Raw genomic sequence first — 27907 nt, forward strand, 5'->3', positions numbered from 1 at the left:
ACGTTTTCTGACGACTTCAATAGATTAAGCTTGTCATTTTGTACAACTTTGCTTCTTTGACGTATTACAAATTCTCAATACGTTTTGAGATATAAAGAAAAAACTATTGGCCCCTCTAGGCCCTTAAATTTAGGGACCAGCCCTTTTTTCGAGATATCATTTGAAAGATCTTTAAATTCTGCACTTCTTTTGTTCTATACATTTTCACAAAATATTTTCAGGTAAAAAGATATCGAAGAAAAGGTGTGAGAAATTTTGAAATTTGTGATAGGTCTATTTTCGGGCCATAGCGAGCGCCGACGAGCGTCACTTCCGGTAAATTTGATATACCTGATGCACCTCTCCAGACATAGCTCTACCTAGCCTCAAAGTTTGAAGTTTCTATCTAGAGCCGTTTTTCGGGAAAATTGTGGACAAAATGACCCTTAAAAATCAGAAAATCGACGATATCTCTAGACCGGAAGTGACGTCATCAAAACGGAAAAAACGCATAAGGTTCAAGTGATGTTCCATACGTCCTGAAAGTTTCATAAGATTTTGTTGAGCCGTTTTCGAGAAATTGCGTGCACAAAATCGGTAAGAAAAAAATAATAATAATAAAAGTGAAAAAGAAACCGAAGAAAAACAATAAGGTCTTCCGCTGAAGACGGAAGACCTTAATAAGAATAAGAAGAATAAGAAAATCGACAAAAACAATATGTCCCCCCTTCGGAAGGGGAGACATAATTAATGAAATCTTTAAAAATCTTCTTTACTCATTAACATCAAGCCGTCGAACTGTTGGGATAATTATTATAAGCATTGACTCCATACCAAAATTGTGAAATTCATTGTCCCAGGGTCATGGTGCCCTGGGGTTAGGACAGGGCTATAAAAATTTATATAAATTTATATTCTCCCTCACTTCGTTCGTCCGAATATAAATTAATTAATATACGCTTTATTCTGTATTGAAAAAATAACCAACTCATATGTATGGAATGCTGCTCGTCAGAACGTTTATTACAAATTTAACACATTTGTATTCATTTCAACACACGTTATTTTTAATCATCAAATAATACTTATATACATACATACGAGGGTTGTTCGGAAATAATTGAGACATTGTGAATATTTTGCTTTCTAATGAACGTCTTTCAGTGAAAATTGGCATATACGTTTGACCTACACTAAAAATTAATAAGAGCAAGAAATATTTTACAAATATGAAATGTTTTCTCTACAATGGTATATAAATGTGTCAATAGTAGGGGTACCCGGAGCAGTCGCGGAATCAGACATTTAAAATATGAAAACCCCACAATTCTAACCCTTCGTTGATCAATAATGAGAGCGAAAATAATTTAGTTTAAGTGTATAATTTTTCAGCTTTGGTTCAAATTTATGTTGTGCAACTTTGATAGAATTTTGATCAGAAATATGGAGATCATAAAAAAATTAAGCGCGGTAGAGAAATCTGCTAACAACGAAAAAATGGATTTTGACGTCAAGGGCGGAGCAGCCAGCATACCTAAAATTTTGTGTAGCGCAATGCAGAACTCTTTTCAAGACTGAACGACCTGCTAAAACAATAACAACGAGAAAAAATGATGTGGTAGGGTTTGTTATTTCCTTGGTATACATTTTTTTAGGAATTAATTAAACAAGAGTAAAATTAAAAGATCTGGACGACCATGAGTTATTACATACAGTATTGATATCGTTACGGTATTTAACCCGCGTTACATATAAATTCGCACCGCATGATTCTAAGTTGTTCTTTCCGAAAAATGAAATTTTTTGAATGGGGTAGCAACAGCATACATTTTTAAAGAATAGTTTGAGAAAAGAGACTTTGATTTTTGTAATGTTATTTATGTAATAACAAAGAAGGAAAAGTATTAAACGCTTCCCGATCGTTTCACATGCGAAACAATCTACTGCTAACGTAACGTTAAATGACGTAACGAGGCTGCTCCGGGTAGATAGACATATGCATATTTATTAATTCACATAACCTTATATAGTTATCGTAGGAATTTGAAAATTTGCTTAAGTGTTTTAGACGTTCTTTATAAGATATTGATGAATTTTCATGAAATTATCTCCGTCCTTTAAGGAGTAAATGTAATTGTCTCAATAATTTCCGAACAGCCCTCGTATATGTGTGTGTGTGTGCCTAATTTACTGGTTTCCATTCCTTACACGTTCTGTACGAGCGGAAGAGTAACTTTTTAAGCACGCACCTGCTATTTATATGACCATGTCACGTGACATAAAAACCACACAGATCCACCATTCTGTTCACACGGGAAATACCAATAACGACAATAATAATAATTATGAAATGCATTTATTCTTTGAAAATATTTCCCTCTGCCCCTGGATATTAAACAAACTAACTACATGCAAAGTTGTGATGAGGAAGGGTATTCTCTCCAAAATTTTGAAATTCGTGACCCAAAGGTCAGGGGTTCTGGTGTTACGGTGGGGCTAGTATATAAACTGTAAAGTTTAAATTCATTAAAAAGAGGCTGAGGGGTGGCAGCCATTTTCAGACTATTTTGATCTCCTTTAAAAGAAGAGCTCCATATAAAGATATACAAAAATGATCAAATTTTAAAACTAAAATGTATGATTTTTTTCTTTGCCAAATGATAGTTGACAGCTTATGATACCGTATCTAAAAAAAAAGATAAAACTGATGGTTAATTTGTAGTTAATTTATTGTCCCCCAGCCTCCTTAATTCTTTAAAAAATCTTCCTCTCTGCTCCTGGATGTTAATTAAACTAACTACATATAGTTATGATAAGCAAGGGAGTGTCTTCCAGAATTATAAATTTCAAGGCCCCTGGTTCATGGGTACCATGTTATTTGTAGACAATATTGTAATTGAATTAATGCTTTGAAACTTGTTCTTTGGTATAAACAATCTTTTTTATGAACAATTGTCCTTTTTTTCAAAATTGTCAAATGTATGACCTCAGGATGAGGGTTTTTGTGGTCAATGAGCACTACTAATTATTGCTAATTATTACCGATTATTTGAAATGAAAGTTTTAAATTTTTACAAGATAATTAGATGACTATAAGATCCATAGGCCTCTTGTCGTGTTCTTAAGTGAACCTCTAGCATCTCGTTAATATGCATTTTATCTGTACCCTCTGGTCCACCCTTGTTTTCTTTTTAGATATCTGTTGGATAAGACGGGTCTAGAATCGTTGATGCTTCATCTCTCTGGATTCATAAATTTTCTTTAATGTCTGATTTCTTTAAAAATGTACAACAAGGGGGACCACTGGTCTCCCTATTTATGTACAATACAAGGTGACCTCTGGTCCCCCTTGTGATGTAAAATATAGAGTGACCTAAGGTCCTCATAATGATCTACAACATAGGGTGAACTCTGACCCCTATTCATGTATAAGGTGACCTCTGTTTCCCCTATGTTGTATAATATATAATCTGAAGTCTGCTCTTGAACAGTATAAGGTGACCTATCGTCCCCTTTCTGCTGTACAATATAAAGATGACCATTAGCCTCCATAATGAAATAACATATAAGGTGACCTTTGGTCAACTTATTCTTGTACAATATTAGTTCACCTCTTGTCCACCTAGTAACGAACGTTAAAACTGAACTGAAGGCTCTGTCCCCCTACTGGTGTAAAATATAAGGTGACCTCTGGTCATCCTTCTGTTATCTCCTACTGATGTACAATATGAGGTGTCCTTTCGTCCCCCTCATGTTGTACAATATAAGGTAACCCCTGGTCCTCCTACTGTTGTACAATGAAAAGGTGACCCTTGGTCCCCCTATTGTTGTACAATATAAGATGTTCTCTGGTCACCCTACTTAAACACAATATAAGTTGACCTCTGGTCTCCCTACTGATGTCCCCTTCTGATGTACAATGTAAGGTTACCCCTGGTCCCCGTATTCATGTACAATATAAGGTGATCCCTAGTCCCCCTACTTATGTACAATATAAGGTCACCCCTGGTCCCCATACTGATATCCCCAACTAATGTACAATATAAGTGACCCCTGGTCCCCCTACTGATGTGCAATATAAGGTGACCTCTGATCCCCCTACTGATGTACAATATAAGGTGTCCTCTGGTCCCCTTACTAATGTACAATATAAGGGGACCACTGGTCCCCCTACTTATGTACAATTTAAGGTGACTTCCGGTACTGTACCGTTAGTGTTGTAAAATGTAAAGTGACCTTACGTCCCCATAATGATCTACTACATAGGGTGATCTATGAGCACCTATTGATGAATAAGGTGACCTCTGTTTCCCCTTTTGATGTACAATATAATCTGACGTCTGGTCTTGTACAGTATAAGGAGACCTCTGGTCCCCTTTCTGTTGTACAATATTAAGTTGACGTTAAGTCTCCAAAATGAAATAAAATAGGTAACCTTTCATCAATCTATTGATGTACATAATTAGTTTACAATATTTAGTTTATCAGTTACTAGCTGATCCTTCTAGTGCCGAACGTAAAACTGACCTGAAGGCTCTGTCCCTCTACTGATGTACAATATAAGGTGAACACGATCCCCCCACTGTTATGAAGTGCAATATAAGGTGACCTCTGGTCCCCCTACTGATGTACAATATAAGGTGACCTCTGGTCCCCTTACTGATATCCCCTTCTAATGTACAATATAAGGTGTCTCCTGGTCCCCCTACTAATGTACATTATAAGGTGACCTCTGGTCCCCCTACAGATGTCCCCTTCTAATATACAATATAAGGTGTCTCCTGGTCCCCCTACTGATGTACAATGTAAGGTGACCCCTGGTCCCCCTACTGATGTACAATATAAGGTGACTTCTGGTCCCCCTACTGATGTTCCCTTCAGAAGTACAATGTAAAGTGACCCCAGGTCCCCGTACTGATGTACAATGAAAGGTGAAACCTGGTCCCCGTACTGATATACAATATAAGGTGTCCTGTGGTTCCCCTACTGATTCACAATATAAAGTGACTTCTGGTCCCCCTACTGATGTACAATATAATGTTACCCGCGGTCCCCCTACTGATGTACAAGATAAGGTGACCCTCTAGTCCCCCTACTGAATGCACGATATAGGGTGACTTCTGGTCCCCCTACTGATGTACAATATAATGTGACCTCTGGTCCCCCTACTGATGTACAATATAAGGTGTCCTCTGGTCCCCTACTGATGTTCACTATAAGGTGACCACAGGTCCCCCTACTGATGCACTATTTAAGGTGACCTCTGGTCACCCTACTGATATACATAAGAGGTGTCCTCTGGTCCCCTACTGATGTACAATATAAATTGTCCTCTGCCCCCCCCCCTACGAATGTTTAATATAAGGTGTCCTGTGGTTCCCCTATTGATATAAAAAATAAGGTGGCCTCTGGTCCCCCTTATGATGTAGAACAGAAGATGACATCTGGTCTCCCTTTTGATGTACAATATAAGGTATAACCTATGGTCGCCCTAAAAACGTACGATATAAAGTGACCTCTGGTCTTATTAACTTTTTATTACCTGTGGTATTCGCATAAGGATTATGGAAACAAGCGGAAGTCTTCTATTGTCCATCAATAAGAATTTCATACTTCACAAATTGTAGTATATGAATGAGACAAAGGTAATCTTATGTTGTACATTATTTCAATGTAATTGAAAGTTGTATGTAGGCAATAATTTAATATCATGGTATGTGTAGAATTATTTTTCAAATCCTTTTAAAAAATAGAATTGCGGCCCCTAATTTTTTGACCGGAGAAAAAGTGCACAAGTTCTCCGAATTCTCTAAATGTACATGTATGTAATTGGAATTGGAGGATTAGTCAACTTGCTTGTCTTCAAATACAGTATATGTATCCCAAAGTTAAATAACAATTGGTGCATTTTTTAAATTTTATTCCCTGTTTTTAATGTAGTTTTGATGGGTTTATGAATTTGATGTGTTAATTCCAGGGAAAGGGGAGGAGAACTCCATGCAGCCCCAAACTTTGTAATACAGGGTGTACATCTTCTTTGTAAGATAAATAAAAATCAGGGATTTCCGGCAAAGAGTGTTAAAGTGATGAGGTAGCCTATTTCAGCATGACCTCATAAGAAAGACAAAAGAGACATTAAATAATTTATTAACAAATAATTATTCCATTATGTTAAAGGATTGGTGAACAGTCCGAGCGAAATGAAAAAGGGGGTGGCAGCGGGCAAAATCTTCACCTACAAATGTACCCCCCCCCCTCTGCTTGTCAGAGATCTGCGAATGCAGGGACCAGACGTACGTCGTTTACTCTGAGTCGCTTACTATTAGTAAGGATATCAGAGGTTAGCCACTGTGTTATATAGATACTATAGCCTTACATGGAATAATAAAATCATAAGGGAGACCACAGGTCACCCAACATAATCCATAAATGTTTAACTCTAATATATCATATATCTTATAATATTGCAGTTAATGTTGCTCAGCAACCCCCCTCCCCCTCTTTGTTTCTTAATACCCATCACAGATGGTTATTCCCTTGACAAAAAAAAATTTTTTGTTTTTTTTTTTACACCAAATAGGCTTCACAGTATTACGATTTATTCTTTTTTCACTTTACGTATGCAACGCACTACATTTTGTAGCGGAGTAAACAGACCCGATAGACGTGAACTGCGCGGGCTACCTAAGGTCCAAGTTCAGCGTACGTTTTATCCTTCTGCGACCGACTTCGAGCAAAATCGTTACCGGATATTTAAAACGCTAACTAAAAGTCAAACCAATATAGTTCAAAAATCACATCTCGGAAAAAGGAAGCGCGGTTGCTGTTTTACTATTCGTAAATGACGTTGGGCGAGTGTAGACCTACTTTAAAGCGAAATCGAGGGAGAGAAACAGACTGATACTTTAACTGTCATTTAGATTTGCAAAATACAAAAAAATCATGGATCCAATTAAAAAAAAGATTACCATTGGCGTCGAAACAAGGGAGGTTAGCGGAGGGGGGGGGGCTTCAGTCCCATACTTTTTTTTTTCAAACGATAGAAATCATGTAGATAATAAACATTGGGACGTATGTATACATCCCCCTCACACACACACACACACACACACACACACACACACACACACACACACACACACACACACCCTCTCACATGCACAAACAAAACACACGTTGCAGTTTAGTTAAAGTTGAAGAATGGTAAGTCGCAGGGTTTGACATTAAGGCACGTCCGACCGACTGAGTCTAGTAAAAGATAGGTCCGGTCGGGTTAAATGTCGGAAAAATGAAGGAACTTATTATATATTGAATAAATCATTTATTGCCAATGAAAAACTTAAACGTTTCTAACCACATAGTAGAAAGGGAACTACATACGTTACAGACAGCATGACTGAATGCTATATATTTGGCATTCGCAACTACTCGGTCATTTCCCTAGAGAGAAAGAATGAGCTATTTATTGTTCAGTCACGTAAATGCCTGAGTAGTTACGATTGTCAGTGTCAAGAGATTCACGTTTACGACATCGGTAATCATGTTAATAACAATAAAACTATGATAATAAAATTTTTCTTACTATACTTAATTCTCTGAACATTTGTAAAGGTTTCTATTAATATTGTACAGTTGTATACAAGTTGATTAAACTAGGACTAAACACGACAAGCCACATATATATGACCTAGTGTTGATGTGACATGTGCGGGAAAAAACCAATTATCAATTTTTTTGTACTTTAAATATGTTTTCTCAAGTTTGGTCAGGGCTAGTGGTTAAACGATCAGGGCTAGTAAAAATTTGCTAGAGTAGCCCGATTGGTCTAGTATTCCAAAAGCGTAATGTCAAACCCTGAAGTCGTAGTGTTTGAAAGATAAAAAATGGTCATGAAAGAACTTCAACCTCTAAGAATCCCAATCCTCTCCTTTATTTAAGTAGAAAAATTGACACCCTTTATTTTTAGATTTATGTCTACACAAAGTTACTGGTAGATTTAGGTACTCAGTAATATTTATTCAGATTACTGATTAACTTATTAATCACTTTTCTATACAAGATCGTGGGTAACAAATATAATGAACTGAGCTGTAATATAAATTTATAGGTCTAAATTCACAGAAATAAACTAAAGAACTAATTTTATTTCTTCTAGAAAATCAAACTTTCTTACTTCGTTTTCTATAGGTTTTGTTGTCGATGATGTAAATGTCCCAGTGTGGATGTAGACCTATACAGGATCTCACGATGTCAGGTCTGTAGTATCTCCAGAGCCACGTCACGTGATCTACACTGTCCTGTGATCTTCCTCTGTAATGTACAGCCTCCCCTTCTCTTCTTAGTTCCGTTAGAATTTTTTCTCGTTCATCTTTACTCTTTTTGATTTTATTTTCTGGGATATTTACTGTAGAAAAAAATATACCGTTTAAAATAAACAATTACACTGTAATACCATTATGTATATATACATGTGTATAGGTAGAGATACATTCAAATTATAGATTTACTAAACATATTCGATCAGTTTCTTGTAAGTTAATCTAGTAGCTTCACTCTTAAAAAAGTTTTACTTAGTAGTCATTTTTTACTTGAAATAACAAAGATAAGTAATAGATAATTACTAAGCATTTACTTAAAATTTAAAATCAATTACTGAAATATATGTCAATTACTAGATTCAAATGTTTTACTTGATTTTTGTATTTTAAAAAATTGTTTTACTTACACACTAAAAAGTTTTACTTAGTAATTTATATTTACTTAAATTTGTGTATATATCAAGTAATAACTTTACTTGGTCTTTAATACTTACATTTTACCACTATTTACTACATAATTAATATTTTAATGCCCCCGTAAACGAAGTTTCGGGGGTATATAGTTTTTGTCGTTTCCGTCTGTCTGTCTAGCTGTCTCTCTGTTTCTCTGTTTATCCGCAGAAACTTTAACCTTGCCCATAACTTTTGATTTAGCGGAGCTACAACTTTCATATTTCACACGCGTATTCCTTATGACAATACCTTATATACAAAAAATTCAAACTTATTCTTTATCCAAATCTTTTTTACAGTGAATACCAGGAGGCAGGACATTTATACTTCACATATATATTTTTTGTTGAAAGAACTTTCATTGAATACCAACAACTATGAAATTTTGACCTTGACCCTAGAGATTTCCATCCTTGGGAAAAAACTTTAACCTTGGCCATATCTTTTTAACGGTAAGGAAAAGTGCTTTCATACTTACATATATGTAATCATTTTAAGAAGACCATTTATAGGATACCAAGAACTTTGACCTTGACCTTGGAGTTTGACCCACTTTTAAAAAGCAAACCTTGACTGTAACTTTAAAAGGATTAGGGTTGGTGCATTCATACTTAACATAGCTCATCCTTGTGACAAGACCTTTCTTTGGGTGCCACCAACTCTGTCCCTTTGTCCTTGACCTTGGAGTTTGACCTACATTTCAAAATTGGTAACCTTGACCATAACTTCAGAAGGGTTGAGGCAAGTGTTTCCATATTTCACATATGTATTTTTTTGTAGCAAGACCTTTCATTAGATACCAATAACCTTGACCTTTTGACCTTGGAGATATCAAGAAATCCCAATAATTAAATTTTCATTTAAGAAAAGTTTAACCTTTGCTATGTTGCCATACAGTGGCATAGGTGTTTCACAAACACATCTTGCATGTTTGAATTGTATTTAATTGATTTACTTAAAACAAAAATTTATTTACTAAATCAAGGAGAATTCAGATCAGTAATTACTTAAATATGGTAGTCTTATCACTAATTGTCTATGAGGAGGAGTTATCTTTCATCTAAATATACCTTCATGTGAAAAAAAAGTCACACTAATAAAAATGCGATATTAAGTACTTGAAATGTTTAACCATTTTTAAAATGGTCCTTAAAAAAATACAACTTATTCAATTTTTCAGGTTTTCGAAGTTGGAATCAAATGTTTTATTGTTATATATAATAAAACAGTTACAAAGAAATTGGCAAAAGAAATGGAAAGTTTAATTGTTTCCATCATGAGAAGATTTCTTCTATTTAACCATTCAGAGGGCCCAATTAGGGAACTCTGATAAAGAAATCTGTGAGTAACACTCACATGTCAGAGGGTAGGTACCTTGCAGTGTTTCTAGTAAATAATGTCGATTTTAGTAAATATGATAAGTATTCATTTACTTAGTATGCTTTTAAGTAATAATATTCTATATTTTAATTAATTTCAGAAATATATTTACTAAGTAATAATTCATAAAATTTAGTAAATAGAAAGCATATTATCTCTGAATTAAGTAATAATAATTTAACAAAAATGAGTAGTTCATTTACTAACTTAAAGTAATACAATTCCTATAATTTAAGTAACTCTATTGATACTTAGTAAATCATTTTATAAGTAAATGAATTCATCCTTATTACTAATTATGTTTACAATTACTAACCATAATAGTCATTTACTTGCTATTCTGACTAAATGGATTACTAGTAATTACTATTTTTCTAAATCTAATATCTTATTTTAAAAACAACAAGTAAAACTTTTTTTAGAGTGTTTAAATTATACTCGATGAAACTACAAATAAAAAAAGAAGCTGCTTTAAATATTTAGATGTTTCTACTGATAACTTTATAACTCTTTGAAATGTAATCCAATTATTCAAAGAAAATTCTGAAAGAAAAAATAGAACAATTTACAATTATTTTACTCTGACTTACATATCTGGTGTATCCCATCATATATATTCGTGTCCTCCATAGTGACGTGAGTCAGTATGTTCATCTGTAGACGGCGTATCAGTGAGTTATCCCAGCTAAGTTCACTGACACACTTCTCTCCAGGTTCTCTGTTGTACATGTATGATCTCAGGTACACACTGGCTGTGTTATAACTACTGAACCAGAATGGTATACGACTGTGTATTGATGCTATCCTATACATTGTCTCATCCTTTGTGTCCTCCGTTATCTTATCCTTATCTTCCCAAAGGTAATCACGTGACTTCAGTCTGTCCAGAATCTGCTGTGCTTCCTCACGTGTTACAGGATTCTCTTTACGGTATACTTCCCGTCGTATCTCATTAAGCAAGTCCAGCCACTCTGTGTCAGTCAAGTCAGGAGGACCGGAGTCAGAGCACAGAAAACAGAATAACACCGACACCTCGTCATCAGTCAGTGTGGAGAACTGATCTACAAAATAAACGGATTAATTTTATTATTCCTTAGATGAAAATATCCTTTCGCTAGCGTAAAAATCATTATTGTGTGATGTTAAAAAGTTTTATAAACTACATGAAAAAATTATATATTTTTTTCCGATTGTACATTCAACATGTTCAAGGTTAAACTTTACCCTACCACTCCCCCAACAAATTAACACAAGTAAAAAACTTTTCTTTTTATAATTGACTAATTTCATTACATTGCCACTCCATAAGGAGAAATGCATTTATTTTATATAAAATATAGAAAGTATAATCGTTTTAAAAAAACCTCAAAAGATGTACAGAGAGCGTTGATTAAACTTCAAACATTCCTTTACCGAAATATCATATATAAAAGAGATTTCATGTTTTATATTTATTGCATAAACTGTCTGTTAAATTATAGTATTTCCACTAATAGATAGCAGTCGTAATATAGAGTGGGGGGAGGGGTCGTAAATTACTTTTACTTTTTTCAACAATAATTATTGTACATACCAGATAGTCTTGTCTCCCATAGCCTGTAATCATAATTTCCCAAACGATGTGAATTGTAACCTGCAAAAAAAAAATGAAAAAGAAAGGTGCTTCTCAGAATTGTCAATTCTGATATCCCCATTGTAGTCTTGCATCTTCAGATGTTATTTGTTAGAAGTTTGAGCTTGTAGTCCCAGTCATATCCTCTTTTCCATCATACATATATTCAAGGGGGGCTTAACGATCTTTGCGTAGACAAAACGAGGCCCAAGGGCTACATCGCTAACCTGAGTACTTTGGATAGGAAAAAAGGCACAAATCAGTATTATATTAAACAAGAGGCCCACGGGCCTTATAGGTCACCTGAGTATCATGTGACAACTTTCCAGCGATTGTATTTGATTTGTGTTTTAATCCAAAGCCCTGAAATTCACAAATTTTGAAAGAGGCACCATTGCTTATCAAAGGACAGATTTCAAAGCATTAATTTATTTTAGTCAAAGAACCCCCTTGGTACCCCTGACCCAGCGGCCCTGAAATTATCTATTTTGAAAGAGGCCCCTTTCTTCATTATAAGGCCAGCATTTTCTATGTTTAGGTTTAGTTATGAAATGAGAACAAAAAAGTCCCAAAGGATAAGGAAATAAAAAAAAAAATTGATAAATCAATTTTCAATATTTTTACATTCTTTTTTATGCTATTCTAATAGTCTCCTTACCACTGGACACATAATGCTTACAAATAGGAAAGTAGAACATTTAATTGCTTATTTCATCATATGCAAGTTTGGGCCAGTTATATAAATTTTGTGATGTTGGTCAAAATATATTTCAAAAGATAAATTCTTTAAAAGTCTTTCAATATATCTTCATTTTTTAAGCGGTTAGCTTCGCTAGCCGCTTTATGGCATGTGTCTGATTTTTATCGACACCGGAAACTTCCACAAGGCCCTACCTATCGACAACTTAAACTTCAACAAAGCCTCTACCTAGTACCTATGATTTGTTTCTAACACATATAACATATGTTAATGAAAATCAAGACTATCAAAACAACATAATCTTTCGGTTTCTGATTTTGTTTGTCAACGAAGTAAATTTATATTTGTTGTATTAAAAAAAGTTTATGTATAGGAGCATTTGGTATCGAGATTAAATTTCCGTGACATCAGCTGATGGCGATCGGGCCCTGTGACGAAATTCGAAGTCAGCATGAAGTTTAGCTGATAACATTATCAACGCGTTAGATTTAAACTTTAGGAAGAAATGTATAGCGAGAAATATCATATTTAAACACAATGCTAAACGTAAACCACTAGGCATTTCCGATTTATGTGTTAAATTGAAGCCTGAATCGAACAGGGGGTCAAAATTGCATTGGACACCCTATGTATCTCTATACAGAAGGGGTGGAATGTTGCGATATTTGGCTAATTTAGACACCTACTGATAAAAATGCATGTGCCTGTGTTTAATTATAAGGCACCCCCAATGAACAATAAATATTTGACCGAATTATGCTACTGGGCATAGGGAGGACGGGTTAATTACTGGCTAAAGGGGTTGAGGGTTATTACCGAAACATCGGAGAATCTCTCGATCGAATTTCATTTTCCAAAATATTAAGGCATCCCTTTGATTAACTTTAGTAATACTAGTACACGAAGAAAGCCTTTATATAAAAATACTGAATACATCTGTAAGTTGTACAGATATGGATTACTTCCATAATGAAACGTTTGTTTTTTTTCTCCTTTTTCTCCTTTTTTGTCAATTGAAATTATTTCAAAGATGATAAAAGCTTTGTTTCCAGGGATATGTACTGTACTCAGTCTAATTATTACAAACGATTTTAAACGATCACATTTTTATTAAAAAAAATAATGGAAGCCTGAAAATACTTAAATTAATTTTTAAAAATTGGAGAAAAATATTTTATCGGCATTCGACCCTTTTCTTAAAAGCAGCAGATATAAAATATGCACAGAAAAAAGAGGCATGAAAAATCTTGACGATAAGCACAAATTGAAAATTATATCTAATGAATGATTATTTTTGAAAGTTTGCTAAATTCCTATGGAAGGTATAAGTTGTAAAAATTCTTTTCAATCTTGAATTTGTCCAAATTGTTAATTATCATTTTGAGCCTTTGAGAAGAAATAAAAATTAAAATACAGATGGTTACAGACATATTGATAGAAATTCGCATACTTGTTTTTAGTAAAAAACAAAAAAAACAAAAACAATGTATTGCTTATGCGACATATTGAAGAAAGTGACAATAATACCTAGGTAATTCTTGCAATGGACAATTAAATTGTTTGTTATACACTGACTTTTAGTGAACTTTTGAATTTTTAAAATACTAGTATTGATGGATTAAACAACAGCTTTCCTTTTCTTTTTCCTTTTTTTTTTTTACAATATTTCACGAAAAATATTTGCAAAATATTCAGTATATGTTTGTTTATACATATCGTGCAAGACTCTTTTTAAATAATTCACATATACCATTTACTTATTGGAACATTTAATTGTATGAAAAGTCAATAATGTACATTTCTTAAAACTTTATTTTGCTTACTTGTCTTTCTTCCTGTGAGAGAAAAAGTTCATAATATTAATACAGATGTACTCAGTATCTGTATCAAAATACAGAATGAACAGTGATCGGTCTCAAAAGAAAAACGGATCCTTGAAAGTTCCGGTGCCTAGGAGAACCTGAAGTAAGCATCCCCAATGACAGGTCACACCTGCTGACCCGCAGTGAGCCTACGAAACTGAAGCTCTCTGAAATTAATTTATTCTCTGCTCGTCCACCCGTATTTTTCATACTAGCCAGCTAAAGATCTATGTACAGTACTCCAAATGAATTAATATAAAGAATTTGAATTATTATTTTATTTTCTTTTTGAGTTGTTTGCTATAGTAGCTTTTCAGTACTTTCAGTACTTTGATTAAATATGTGTTAGGTAAATGTATAGACATTGTTCTAAAATTTACTTGTTGCCTAAAATTATAATTCCTATCATAAAACAGACAGGGAGAAATTTGGGGAGTTGGGTGAACATAAAGTTAAGTGTAAGATAATTTTTCTGGCTTATACAAATAATACTACATGCCTGTAGATATTTATATATATTCTTGCCTTTTAATTGTTGATTTTTTTTTTATTTCTTTGGGTTATTGTTTATTTCTTCCTCAAATAGACTTAACTTCTCCCATAGTTTTATTCATTACATCTGATGCATAAGCAACCCTTTTCTGAAGAATGATGCTTAGACTGTAAGCTATAACAGAGACCTAAACAATGTCGCTGGCAATATGCAATAGCTACCACAGGTAGTTTAAAACCTGGGGGACGAAAATAATTAACAGAAGATACTTTTGAAACAAATACATAATTATCTCACCAGCATGTCATTGTGCAACAAAGTCGTCAGCATTTTATTTGTCCTTTGAACGGGTGAAACGTTTTCAATGGCAATCGTATCGATGAATTTTACACTAAACCAAGCAATCTTCTTAGATCTTGCTTTATTTACCCTCCGTTTCATCTTAAAACCGGAAGTGCGAGTTCGTGAATTTGAAATCTCGATCCCGACTTAAATTTGACATCGGAAAGAAAAAAATTTATTTTTTCTGAAAATTAAAAACCTTGAGCGGTGGGTTTGTAAAACTGAAAAATAAAATTAATCCTGCCCTTAAATATGTAATTTGATCATTAGTATATTAACCAGGAGCAAAGGATAAGATGTTTAAAGAATACATGCATTTCACTATATAATCATTAGATCCCACCCTAAAACAAGAACCCCTGACCCTAGGGCAATAAAATTCACAATTCTGGTAGAGGAACTCTTGCACATCATAACTATGTACTTAGTTAGTTTATTTAATACCCAGGAGCAGAGAAGAAGATTTTCAAAGAAGTCATGTATTTTCACTATATAGTCAATAGAGCCCCGCCCTAACACCAGACCCTGACCCCAGGGCCATGAATTTCAAAATTTTGGTAGAGGCACTCTTGCTCATCATAACTATTTACTTAGTTGGTTTATTGAATACCTAGGAGCAGAGAAGAAGCTTTTCAAAGAACTATTGCATTTTCACTACCTACTTATTTAGCCCCGCCCTAGCACTAGAACCCCTGACCCCAGGGCCATGAATTTCACAATTTTGGCAGAGGACTCAATGCTGATTACAATCATGCAAACAGTTTGACTGCTTGATGTCCAGGAGTAAAGAAGAAAATTTTTAAAGATTGCATTAATTTTAGTGGTTTTGGCCCCACCCCTCAGGCCCCAGGGGGGCAGGGATCATGAAATTCACGATTTTTGTTCCCCTTCACCCATAGATGCTTTGTGCCAAATTTGGTTGAAATTGGTTCTGTGGTTGTAGAGAAGAAGCTGAAAATGTTCAAATGTTAACGCACGACGGACGACGCACGACGCACGACGACAGACGAAAACAGATAGCAAAAGGTCACCTGAGTTTACTCAGGTGACCTAAAAAGGCTCCAGGGTTATGAGTAATTCCAAAACACTTGCAGATGCTTCCATTTTGATATAAGAAATGTTACACTCAACTACATACAATTTTCATTATATTATACTGAATGTTTCCTACAAATACATATAACGGTGAACCATGCACACATAAATTTTGCGCAGTAGCTATTTTTGGAATATCACCCATCGTCATGCAGGTAATGGTGCTTGTTGCTACGCTGAAGGGCTTCATTATTCAGCGGGCTGTGCCCCGGTTGACGATAGTTTTCTTGATGTGAATAATTTCAATGTTACACTCAACTACACATGTGATATTTATACTATATCAACCTATCCCCTAGTCAGAAAATCCACTGTACACAATCTGAGAATGTTTTCATTTCACAATGACTAAAATGTATGGTGTCCAATAGGGCTATTTGCTAAAGCTCAACAACACAGATCAGGAGAACACACTGTCGCGCTTACACACAATACGCTGTCACGTTAATACACAACACGCTTTCACCCTAAATTCAAGTTCACAAAACACGCTGAGGCGTTAATACACAACACGCTGTCACCCTAAATTCAAGTTCACAAAACACGCTGAGGCGTTAATACACAACACGCTGTCACCCTAAATTCAAGTTCACAAAACACGCTGAGGCGTTAATACACAACACGCTGTCACCCTAAATTCAAGTTCACAAAACACGCTGAGGCGCTAACACACAACACGCTGTCACCCTAACACGAGTTTACATAACATGCATATTTCCCAGATTTTCCTTATTTTTAATTTTTCCCCTAGAATACCGATGTTACCCTTCTTCGGAAAAAAAAACTCGACTCGATTGGTTGATATTGGCCCATTGTTTTTACAGACAGATCGACAGACAGCTATACAGACAGAAAGACAGACAAATAGTCGCATTTCAGACAAAGTTACCTCACGTTGTTTATACTAGGTCATTAGGTAAATAATATTGTACCTACATGAATCTACATGAATCTATACTTCATGTCATCATACATGTAGCATCAAATTCTAAGGAAATCCGGAAAAGAACTTTTACTCCTCTTTTGTCAAATCCGAATCGTGAAAAAGATTTTTTGTAGGTGACTTAGGGAGGGGGGGGGGCATTTTTTTTTCATTTCGGGAATGGGTCATTATCGGTCAAAAACAAAACATTCTAATTTTATCTATTAAAAGAAAAACACAAAAATATAACTTTTTATTCTTCATGTTCTTATTTAAAAAAAGACCCAAAAAAGTATCATATTTCGATGGAGTAATTTTGGAGGTTGTTTTTTTTTTGGGAGGGGGGGGGGATTTTTTCCTTCACTTTCTTCTTTTCACTTTTCATTTGTATGAATCCTCCTACTAAATAACTTTACAGGGATCCGTTTTTAGCTCACCTGAGACGAAGCCTCAAGTAAGCTTTTATGATCAAATTTTCTCTGTCGTCCGTCCGTCTGTCTAGCTGTCTAGTTGTCTGTCTGTAAACATTTTTGACTTCATCTTAAGAACCACCGGGCCAATTCAAACTTGGTACAAAGCATCCTTGGATAGAGGGAAATTTAAATTGATACAATGTAAAATGAAAGCCAAGGTCCTTTCACAAGAAAAGACAAAAATAGGGTGGGGCATTAAAAAATCTTTTTTTCTCAAGAACCACTGCACCATAAAAGCTGAAACTTATGTGGCAGCATCCTAGGGTTGTGTAGATTCTAAATTGTTCAAATCATGACCCCCGGGGGATGGGCAGGGCCACAATATGGAATCAATGCTTTACATAGAAATATATAGGAAAATTCTTCTAAATTCTAAATTGTTCAAATCATGACTCCGGGTGATTAAGGAATTTATATTGTTCAAATTAAGACCTTTGGGGTACGATGGGGGCACAATAGGTATTACAAAGGGAAATCGGGTCAAGAATCATGTGTTCAAAGCTTCTCAGGTGAGCGATGTGGCCCATGGACCTCTTGTTTACTTAGTGTTCGTGTACGAACATATTCATAATTCCGCAAACTCTAGGAGTGTGTGTAGGTGAGACAATGGAATCCCCAATGCCTATTCCTTCTCTACATGCGCGCATAGAAGATGAATTCTTAACATTTCTTTCACAATATAATGACTGTATAATTTACTTCCTTTATTTTTTTTTTACCAGATATTAAAGTGTTGCATAAAGTTTAAGATTCTCTTTTTTTTTCTTTTCTTTACGAGGGTGATTCGACTTTTGATGTCTATATTTTTGCACAAAAAGAAATATTTACAAGGTAATAATTGAAGGTTTTAAGACATTTTCGGCAAATTAATTGTGATATAAACGATATGTTAAAAAAAAATTCCACTAATTTTTTTCTTATTTCCTCATAAAGTCATTGCCATGTTTCTTAAAAAAAAAGATGTGTCTGTAAAACACTGATGCCCTCATATGGCAACAAAGCAGAGGTTAAATTTTCTCAAATGCAAATCAATCATGTTGATACCCAAAGTAAGGCTTTCTCACAAGAAATTAAAAAAATTATGTGAAATATAAAACCCTTTTACTATCTTTTTCAAAGTTTATGACCAGGATTTACGTTTTGTAAAGGTAGGTAAAACTCATATGAAAATTTTAGCCCTTAGAGTTCAAAAGTTGTTGCCAAGGCTAAAGTTTTTTTTTTCAAAAAAGGTCAATTTCCAAGGTCAAGATAAAAATTATTGGTGTCCCAAGAAAGTTCCTGTCATAAAAATTACTTGTGTAAAGTATAAAAGTTCTAGACATAACAGTTTAAAAGTTATTGCAAAGGTGATACTTTTTTAATCGTAGAAAAAAGTCAAGGTTAAAAGGTCTAAGTTTTTGATATCCAATTAAAGAGATTTTCAAAAGAACTATACATTTGAAGTATTTTAAAAGCCCTTACCGTTCAAAATTTATGATCAAGGTTAAAGTTTATTAAGAAAGTCAAACTTCAAGGTCAAGATTAAAATACCAAGGTTCTTGGTATAAAAAAGGGCCTTCTCACAAGGATCACGTATGTGAGAACTATCCCTTACCATTTAAAAGTAATGATCAAGGTAAACGTTTTTTAAACTAGGTCAAACTCAAAGGCCAAGATCAAAGGGTCGACGTTTTTGGTATCAAATGAAGGGTCCTCTCACAAGGATCTCTCACAAAGACTACATATGTGAAGAATGAAAGCGCTGGTCCTTACTGTTCAAAAGTATTGGCAAGGGTTAAAGTATTTCATACTAACGGAAATCTTCAAGGTCAAAAGGTTAAAGATGTTGGTAACCTATGAAAAGTGTTGCCACAAAAAATACTTTGTGAAGTATGGGAGCCCTAACCTTTCAATTGTTATGACCACGGTTAAAATTTTTGAAAAGCAGGTCATACTCCAAGTTCAAAGTCAAAGGTTCAAATTTGGTGATATCCTGAAAAGGTCTTTCACAGAAAATACACATCTGAACAATGAAAGTCATTTTCAGAGTTGAAAAGTTATGACCAAGATTAAAGTTTTTTCTATAAGTACGGAAATCTCCAAGGTCAAGGTCAATATGCCAAATATGTTGGAATTCAATTAAAGGTCGTGGCAAAAGAAATCCATATGTGAAGCATTAAACACCTGGTATCTATTGTTCAAAAGATATTGCCAAAGTAAAAGTTTTGAATTTTTGTGTAAAAGTGAATTAAACCCCAAGGTAAAGGTAAATAGGTCAAATGGCGGAACAGTAAGAAAAGGCATGTCACAAGGAATACACATTTTAAATATGAAAGTCATAGCTCCACTAAAGTTATTGGCAAAGGATTTGCAGAGAAACAGACAAACAGTAATAGACAGACAGCTAGATGGACATACGGACAAAAATACATACCCCTGAAACTTCGTTTACAGGAATATAAAAGACCTTATCTAAAACCTATAGCAAATACTTTTAAAAAATGATGTGTTTGTGAAACACTGATGCCGCTGTATGTGATGCCGCTGTATGGCAGCATAGCAGAGAAATTGAACTTTTCTTAAATGTACATTTAATATATTGGTACCCAATGTAAGGTACATTTTTGAAATATGAAATTAAGCCTAAAATTTAAAGTTTTTTACTCCAAAATCAAGGTCAAAAAGGTCAAAGTAATTGGTATCCATTGGAAGGTCTTGCCACAAAGAAAACATGATTAAGTGAAGTATGAAAGCCATACCCAAACTTTTCAAAAAGTTATGAACAATTTTAACAATTTCAATAAGGGGCCCAGGGGCCACATCGCTCATCTGAGCACATCGGCTAGGGAAAAGCACATATCAGATCAGAATTGAAATTAATCATGGCTTTGAAGCACTCGAGAAGATGATTTTAATGAAAGATTTCCAGATTTCCATATACATTCTATCCCGTGGGGATCAATCAATCCATATACATTATCTTAAATAAAACTTTAATCAGTAATGTCGGCCTTTCAATGCTGAAACCCCGCCCTGCCCCTGGGGATCATGCTTTGAATAAATGTGATTGCACAATACTCGAGGATAATTTTACATGAGTTTTATCTTTCCTGGCCCAGTAGTTCTTGAAAAGATTTAAAATGTTTCCCTATATATTCCTATGTAAAACTTTGATTGGCCATTTTGGTCCCATACTCTATCTTTGGGGGTTATAATTTGAAGAAAAAAAAATGAATTTAAGCCTCCTGAGGATGCTTCCATATAGATATGATCAATTATGGCTTTGTTTTTCTTGAGAATAAGAATTTTAAAGAATTTTCATATATATTGCTATGTAAAGGTCATGATTTGAATAAACATGAATCTACACTACATAAGGATGCTGCCATATAAATATGATCATTTATAGCTTTTCTATCCTTGAGAAGAAGATATTTAAAGTATATTCCTCTATAGCCTTCGGCTCAGGTGAGTTTTAAAATAGGTAAAACTCCAAGGTCAAGGTAAAAGGTCAAAATTCTTTATATCAAATGAAACCTTTAGTCAAAGCATTAAATATGTAAGTTATGAAAACACTAACCCTAACCCTTCAAAAAATATTGTAATGTTTATTTTAAGCAAATTTAACTTCGAAGTCAAGGTCAAATGCTGTAAGTTTGTAGTATCTAATGAATGGTCTTTTCACAAGGATCACATATGTGAAGCATAAGAGCACAACCCTTTAGCGTCCAAAACTTATGGCCAAGTTTTTTTTTAAAAATAAGTATGGAGATATCTAAGGTCAAGGTCAAATTGTTAAGGTAATTGTTATGTAATGAAAGATCTTGCTACAAAAAATACTGGAAATACCATGGTGAAATATGATAGCCCTATCACCGTCTAATACCAAGTTCTGACCTGGTTAAAGTTTTTCCATAAGTACAGAAATTATAAGATCGAGGTCATAAGGTCAAAGTTATTGGTACAAACTTGCCACAAAAAATGTATGTGAAGAATGGAAGCCCAAGCCTAGTCCGTTAAAAATTATGACCAAAGTTAACGTTAAAAAAAATCTTAAGTAAGTCAAATTTCAAGATCAAGGCCAGAAGGTCAAGGATATTTGTGTTCAAAGAGTGGTATTGTCACATGGATTGCATAAGTGAAGAATGAAAGCCCTAGCCCTTACTGTTCAAACGTTACATGTATTACAAAGGTTACTGTTTTTCCATAAGTCCGGAAATCTCTAAGGTCAAGGTCACGGGTTAAGGTGATTGGTATCCAAAAAAAGGTCTTGCCACAAAGAATACATATGTGGAGTATGAAAACCCTTATTTTGACCGTTCAAAAATTGTTGCAAAACTAGTTCTTCATAAATCCCCAAGGTCAAAAGGTTAAGGTTGTGGTATAAGAAAGATATGGAAATAACGAACAGTATTCAATCTCAACGTCCATTAAACAAATATACAAAATAAGAGCAGAGCAAACACGGACCTCCGAAACATCAGAGGTGGGATCAGGTGCCATGGAGGAGTGAGCATCCCCTGCCGACCGGTCACACCCGCCGTGTGCTCGTTGTCATAATCAGGAAATAACGGAAAAAATCCGTGGTCAATTCAGTGTATAAATAATGGACTAACAATTGGTATGAAAAACGTCAGTCAGCATTTCATTCAATGATAAATTGTATTTGCTGACAAGGTCATTGTATCGACCATAGAATTTACGAAATGATGACTTTAAACGAGACTGTTGATATTCTTGTTTCATCAACTTGCTTGTCAATAATTTACCTCGTTTAAGAAATTGTTCATACGTAGAGCATGCTCTTGCGTATCGAATCAACTGAGATACAAATACTCCGTATGCAGGTGATGAAGGTATATTGCTGCATAAGTAAGGGAAGTTGACGATAGAAAAGTTAAAGTCATCACGTTTATCATATAGCTTGGTTGTTAGATTACCCTTAGTGTCTTTTTCAAGTAAAATATCCAAGTATGAAGCAGAAGTATCGGACTCTGTGGTATCTTTCATCTCAAGCTCAGCAGGATATATCGTATCGACGTAGGAATGGAAATTATCATTATTAATTGACAATACATCGTCGATATATCTAAATGTCGAGTTGAAGGCCACAGCAAGTGTTTTCTTCTTTTCACGTAAAAGATTCTGCATAAATTCTGCCTCATATGAATATAAAAATAAGTCTGCTAATAACGGAGCGCAATTTGTACCCATGGGAATTCCAATAGATTGTTGGAATACCTGGTCTCCAAAAACCACATAGATATTGTCAATCAGAAACTCAAGCATCTTCTTGATGTCAACTTCAGAGTACTTATGTGTGCAATCAGAATCTGTTTTAAGGACATTGGCAACGTTTCTGGTTCTCGTATAGAATTTTTCAAGATTTTTTGAACAGGTTTAATGGTACCAAACATGTTCAATTCAGGTCCTTTTTACCCATCAAGCCAGCCTTCCTTTAACGATTTTGTCAAATCAATGTTTTTACAATTTTCAATGCATTTCCTATGTAAAATGTTGATAAAATTGGCCTATATTATTTTTAACCATACGTTTTCTCTAAAACCCATTTATTTCATAAGGTTTATACATAAAACACATTGTTGAAACCTTATTTCCGATGACATGCATATAATTTGACTGAAAATGCGAATATTGAAACAAAACACAGAAATACCAGCACTGTTCTTTAATTTTGAGTTACTTCCCTTTACTGTAATAACATCTAATCAATATTCAGAATGATCAAGAGAGTGGTTGTTTGTTTCTATTCTATAATTCACTTAATTGGAAACGAATTGTCAAAAAACATTTTTGCAAGGATTCATAGTAACTTTTTAATGGTGCATCATTCACATAACTTATGGAATCGTTCTCATTCGGTCTACCTAGCTATCAACACTTTCAGCATAATTATTTCACACCTTTTCACTTCCCAGCAATCATTTACCTATTCTAAATGACGACCTGTTAACTGTCTGCCCCCTCAACACAATGTAAACAAACCCATCGCTGCTTTTCTTTTATTACTGTAGAGTTGAATATATCCGATAAAAAACACACGTGCTTTTGTTTACCTCTCGATCTGTTACATATGCTTTCTTTGTTTTCAGCGCCTAGAGATTTCCATACGGGAGATCACTCTCAATGACTTTTTTTCATAAGTAAAGAAACCTGGGTATAAACCTTTTTTCTCCGGAAACCCTTCGTTACCAATGACCTTAACAAAATAATTTTTCAAATGACCAATGACGAGGTAAGTAAACTTACGAGTTTAAATAAACGGCCATGCAACAAAGAATACATATGTGAAGTATGGATGCCCTCAAACACAATTATTGTGTTATTATTGCTAAGCTTAATGTTTTTCCATAATGTTTTTCCATAAGTCAAAAATCCCCTATGGTCAAGGTTTTTTTATCAAAGATAATGTCTTGCCACAAAGAATATACATATTTGATATGGAAGCCCTAACCGTAAATGTCCAAAAAATTATTGCCGTGGTTTAAAATTTTCATAAGTAAGGAAATCTTCAAGGTCAAGCTCAAAAGGTCAAGGTCATTGGTACAAGTATTTAATAAACAATCTTGCCACAAAAAATACGAATGTGAAGTATGGAAGCTCTAGACTTAACTGTTTAAAAGTTATGGACAACGTTTAAAATTTTCAAAAGTAGGTCAAACTCCAGGGTCAAAAGTCTTGATTTCAAATGAATGATCTTGTCACTAGGACAAAAAATATAATAAATGATTTATTGATTTTGTTCATGTAAATATTGTTATAATTTACCCAAAGCTTTCCACTAGTTCAATGAAACACAATGAAACGTTTTTTTTTTCTCTAGTAAACACAAGCAGGACGGAAAAGAATGAACAAAATGACGTATATATATACTTGAAGAAATCGTCTAATCAGATTTTAAGAACATATGCATTTAACATGAATTATTTTTATCTATAATGAAATGTGACAGATTTTAATTTCTTGCCTTGACCCCCCCCCTCCTCATACACACACCTTCATCTGCAGGTCAAAGGTGATTCCTTACTAGATGCGCGTTACAATGTACGACGTACACATATTTATCTCGTACTTTTAATGATAACATGTTTTGGAAAAGTGAATTTCATCAAGTTAATAAAATGTCACTTCAAAACAACGAATTGGTTTTTTGTGTGGTGTGATGTTTCTATTGGATTTTAACGAGAAGCGCCGACTTTTACAGTTGACGAATTACTCTCACACTAGGACAGTGTATGGAAGCTCTTTTAAGAAAAATATTTAGCTCAACCTTTAACCAACGAAAACAACGGGCTATTTTAAAGCTCATATAAATTGTCCTAGAAGAAAGTGACAATCATCCTACACTCAAATCCAGGCCTTGACATATAAGTGCCCTTTACACCATTTCTATGACCACAAGAAAGATTTTCTTATCCATCATCAATTCTGTACCTCCGTAGATGACACAGGTTTAAATGTCCAAGTAAACAGTCAAATGTAAAAGTCAGTTCTACTCGTAAAAGTCCATTGGACACGAAATTCGATTTGTTGCTCTTTTGACATGATATATAGAGAACAGATACATGTATCATTATATCAATATTTTTAAGCAGTACAAAAATAGAGACGGTTCAATAACAAATACTCATTTTTTATCCCTCAACCAGCAAATTAAAGAGCCATAGCTGCCTTACACAAGTACATGTATTTAAAAGGAAACCACCTGTTTCTATTTATAGATACATGTACCTTTACAAACTAAAATAAATCCACATGTATGTAATCATTTGTGAACCAGAGTTATATATTCATAGTTGCAAGTTTGTTGCATGACAGCAATTTGACTTGTCGAGTACTCTTGTTCTAAAATATAAACAAGATTGTTTGAAAATTAAAAAAAAAAAACACGCTAGCAGCTTTGACTTTGGGTCATTTAAATAATTTAAAACTGCTTTTCCCCAAGATATTTTTAATGTGTAATGTTGCACCATATACAGTGGACCCTCATTTATCCGGACGCTTTGGTTCCCAGTCAATTTGTCCGGATATGTGAAGCATCCGGATATCTGAATACCTGTTAAACAAGACAGAATAACTCTTTTAAAAATCATTTATACACTTTATCTCTTTTAAAAATCATTTATACATGTATTTTAAAATAATAAAGAAAACAAAGGAAAACGCACAAAAAAAAAATAAAATCGTAGTACACGCACTGTGAGACTCATCAACGATCATTATATTTTCAATCTAGCATACCACTATGCCACAAAGACTTGGTTATCAATTGGATAAAATTAAGACAGATTGTTGAATTTTAAAATAATTCTAGAAGAAGAATTAAATACACATTTTCAACATTTTCAAGATGAAGACCACCTTTAACCAAAATTTTCTAAGCGTAATGAAGTGCAGTCATATCCAAATAAAATTATTCAGAAGTTGTTTTTTCTGGTTAAGGGTGGTCTTTTCCTATAGTTTGTCATTTTTTAGGGGGATACCTCACTATTTACTATATTCTCCATATAAACTGAAAAAAATTCATAACTATCATATGAGGCAACGATTAATAATTTAGTATTATTTTTGTGTGAGTTGCTTTAAGGCATGTGTAAACTAACATTGTATGACAACATTTTTGTTACACAAAGTATTTTTAAAATCACTACTAGATTAGGCGAAAGTGACTATCGATTGCGCTATGGCTCTTTAACTATTCGCCGCTGCCCTGCCTACCAAGAATTTTGTCCGTGCAAGGTTTTACAGGTTCGAGAGCATCGTCTGTCTTTTTCTTCGTATTGTTTTTTTTTTCATTAAAAAAACAGTTTCTTCAAACTTGCTATATTCCTTTGTAAGACTTAAACTTCTCCTGATATTTTTTTGCGAAAATGTTTTGACGGTTTCTCGATTGTAATTTTATTTTTTTAAAAAAAGTCGAAGTACACGCAATTTTATATCCCTCCATAATATATTAAATAACAATTTTATATGCAAAGAGTTCTAAATTACTATGTTTCAATAAAATAATTTTAGTCTTTCATTTTCCAATATAAAAGAAAACTCTCAATTTTGATCATGTAAATCATTGATCCATCCTCTACTTTTAAATTCATACATATATAAAATTAATAAATATTTTACAGATCAAACAGACTGCTTTGCAAATTTCATTTTTTCAATGCATACCGCTTTGCTACTGTAAAAGTTGTAAGATTTCTACGTCAAATTATATTGTGACCTCAGCAAATCCACGATCTAGCGAAAGGAAAAGAGTTTTTTTTTCCCGATACACATTAGAAAAAAATAGTGTATATGGGTGGAGACTCATTAAAGTATAACTTGAAAAAAAGCTGTACTTTAAAAAAAATGAACAAAAAGGGGTCAGTTTCCGCATCATTCCCTTTTTCTTTCATTTTTTATGAAGAAAAAGTAACTGTTGATTCCAACACATAGTGTAGAAGCACAAATTTTCGTGTGCATAAAATTTTTTCGCCATCAAAAATAATTTCGTCTGCATTTAATTTCGTTGTTTAAAACTAACCCTATTCAATATATAGTCCTATAAAATTTCATTGGTATTTAATTTTGTTATATTTTGTTAACAACGAAATAAACGAAATTTAATCCCCACGAATTATTGTTCTTTTTTAATATACATTAGTGGCAAATAAGAATAGCTTGGATTGTTAAGCAGTCGTATCATCACCTACAAAGTGTCAAAGCTCTTTTCCAGTTTAAAATGTCGGAAGGTTTTGCTGTCTTTCATCGATGATGAAGACGTCGAGTATCTTCTGAACTTCAAGATGGTTGCACAAATGTTTTTGCATTCAGGAAATCTAGGTTTACAACATGTATGAGTGTCGAGTAAAATACCATTCGCATATCGGTGGTTACTAATGTCAAGAATGCTATCGTATTTCCACTCTTAGTCAAGTTGTATTCTACTTTGAGAAATAGACAAAAGCAATTTTAGCAGAGGTTGGAGGAAACCTCGAATTAAACTGGAATACCTTAACTAAATACTGAATTCAAATCAGTGTTGCAATCTGATTGCGACGTGACAATTCTCCAAGAACTCCTTCACATTTCATTGATCCTTATGGTACATACATGTAAGTTTCGTTAACCAAACGCTAAGTTGACCCCCATAAACTCCCATCTGGTTTTTGGAGACAACCGTCATTTTGGTCTCGCTTCAAATTTAGAAATGCGAAAATCCGGAGTCTGGATTGATCCATTTTAAAATAAATTAGATATAAGACATTCCCAGAGGAGTCTCTATTAACTTTTTAATTT

General features: G+C 34.1%; 1 protein-coding gene across 1 annotated transcript; it reads right to left on the reverse strand.

Moving 5' to 3' along the window:
- Window positions 1-8029: 8029 nt before the first annotated feature.
- Window positions 8030-27794, reverse strand: LOC134241392 (uncharacterized). Its single transcript, XM_062723453.1, has 5 exons — window positions 27722-27794; window positions 11704-11763; window positions 10721-11191; window positions 8153-8383; window positions 8030-8067 (listed from the first exon to the last, which is right to left on the reverse strand). Exons 1-5 carry the CDS (start codon window positions 27792-27794, stop codon window positions 8030-8032), a joined length of 873 nt encoding a protein of 290 aa, XP_062579437.1.
- Between the last annotated feature and the right edge of the window lie 113 nt (window positions 27795-27907).

This window comes from Saccostrea cucullata, unplaced genomic scaffold, assembly GCF_032062105.1.
Source record: "Saccostrea cucullata isolate Sc308-1 unplaced genomic scaffold, CSIRO_AGI_Scuc_v1 ctg9675, whole genome shotgun sequence".
NCBI lineage: Eukaryota > Metazoa > Mollusca > Bivalvia > Ostreida > Ostreidae > Saccostrea > Saccostrea cuccullata.

Coding starts and splice junctions, on each gene's coding strand:
- LOC134241392 (XM_062723453.1), bottom strand. CDS start 27,794: ATGACGGTTGTCTCCAAAAACCAGATGGGAGTTTATGGGGGTCAACTT. Junction 11,192..11,703: donor ATGGGAGACAAGACTATCTG/GTATGTACAATA, acceptor TTTATTTTGTAG/ATCAGTTCTCCACACTGACT. Junction 8,068..8,152: donor CAAAACCTATAGAAAACGAA/GTAAGAAAGTTT, acceptor TTTATATTACAG/CTCAGTTCATTATATTTGTT.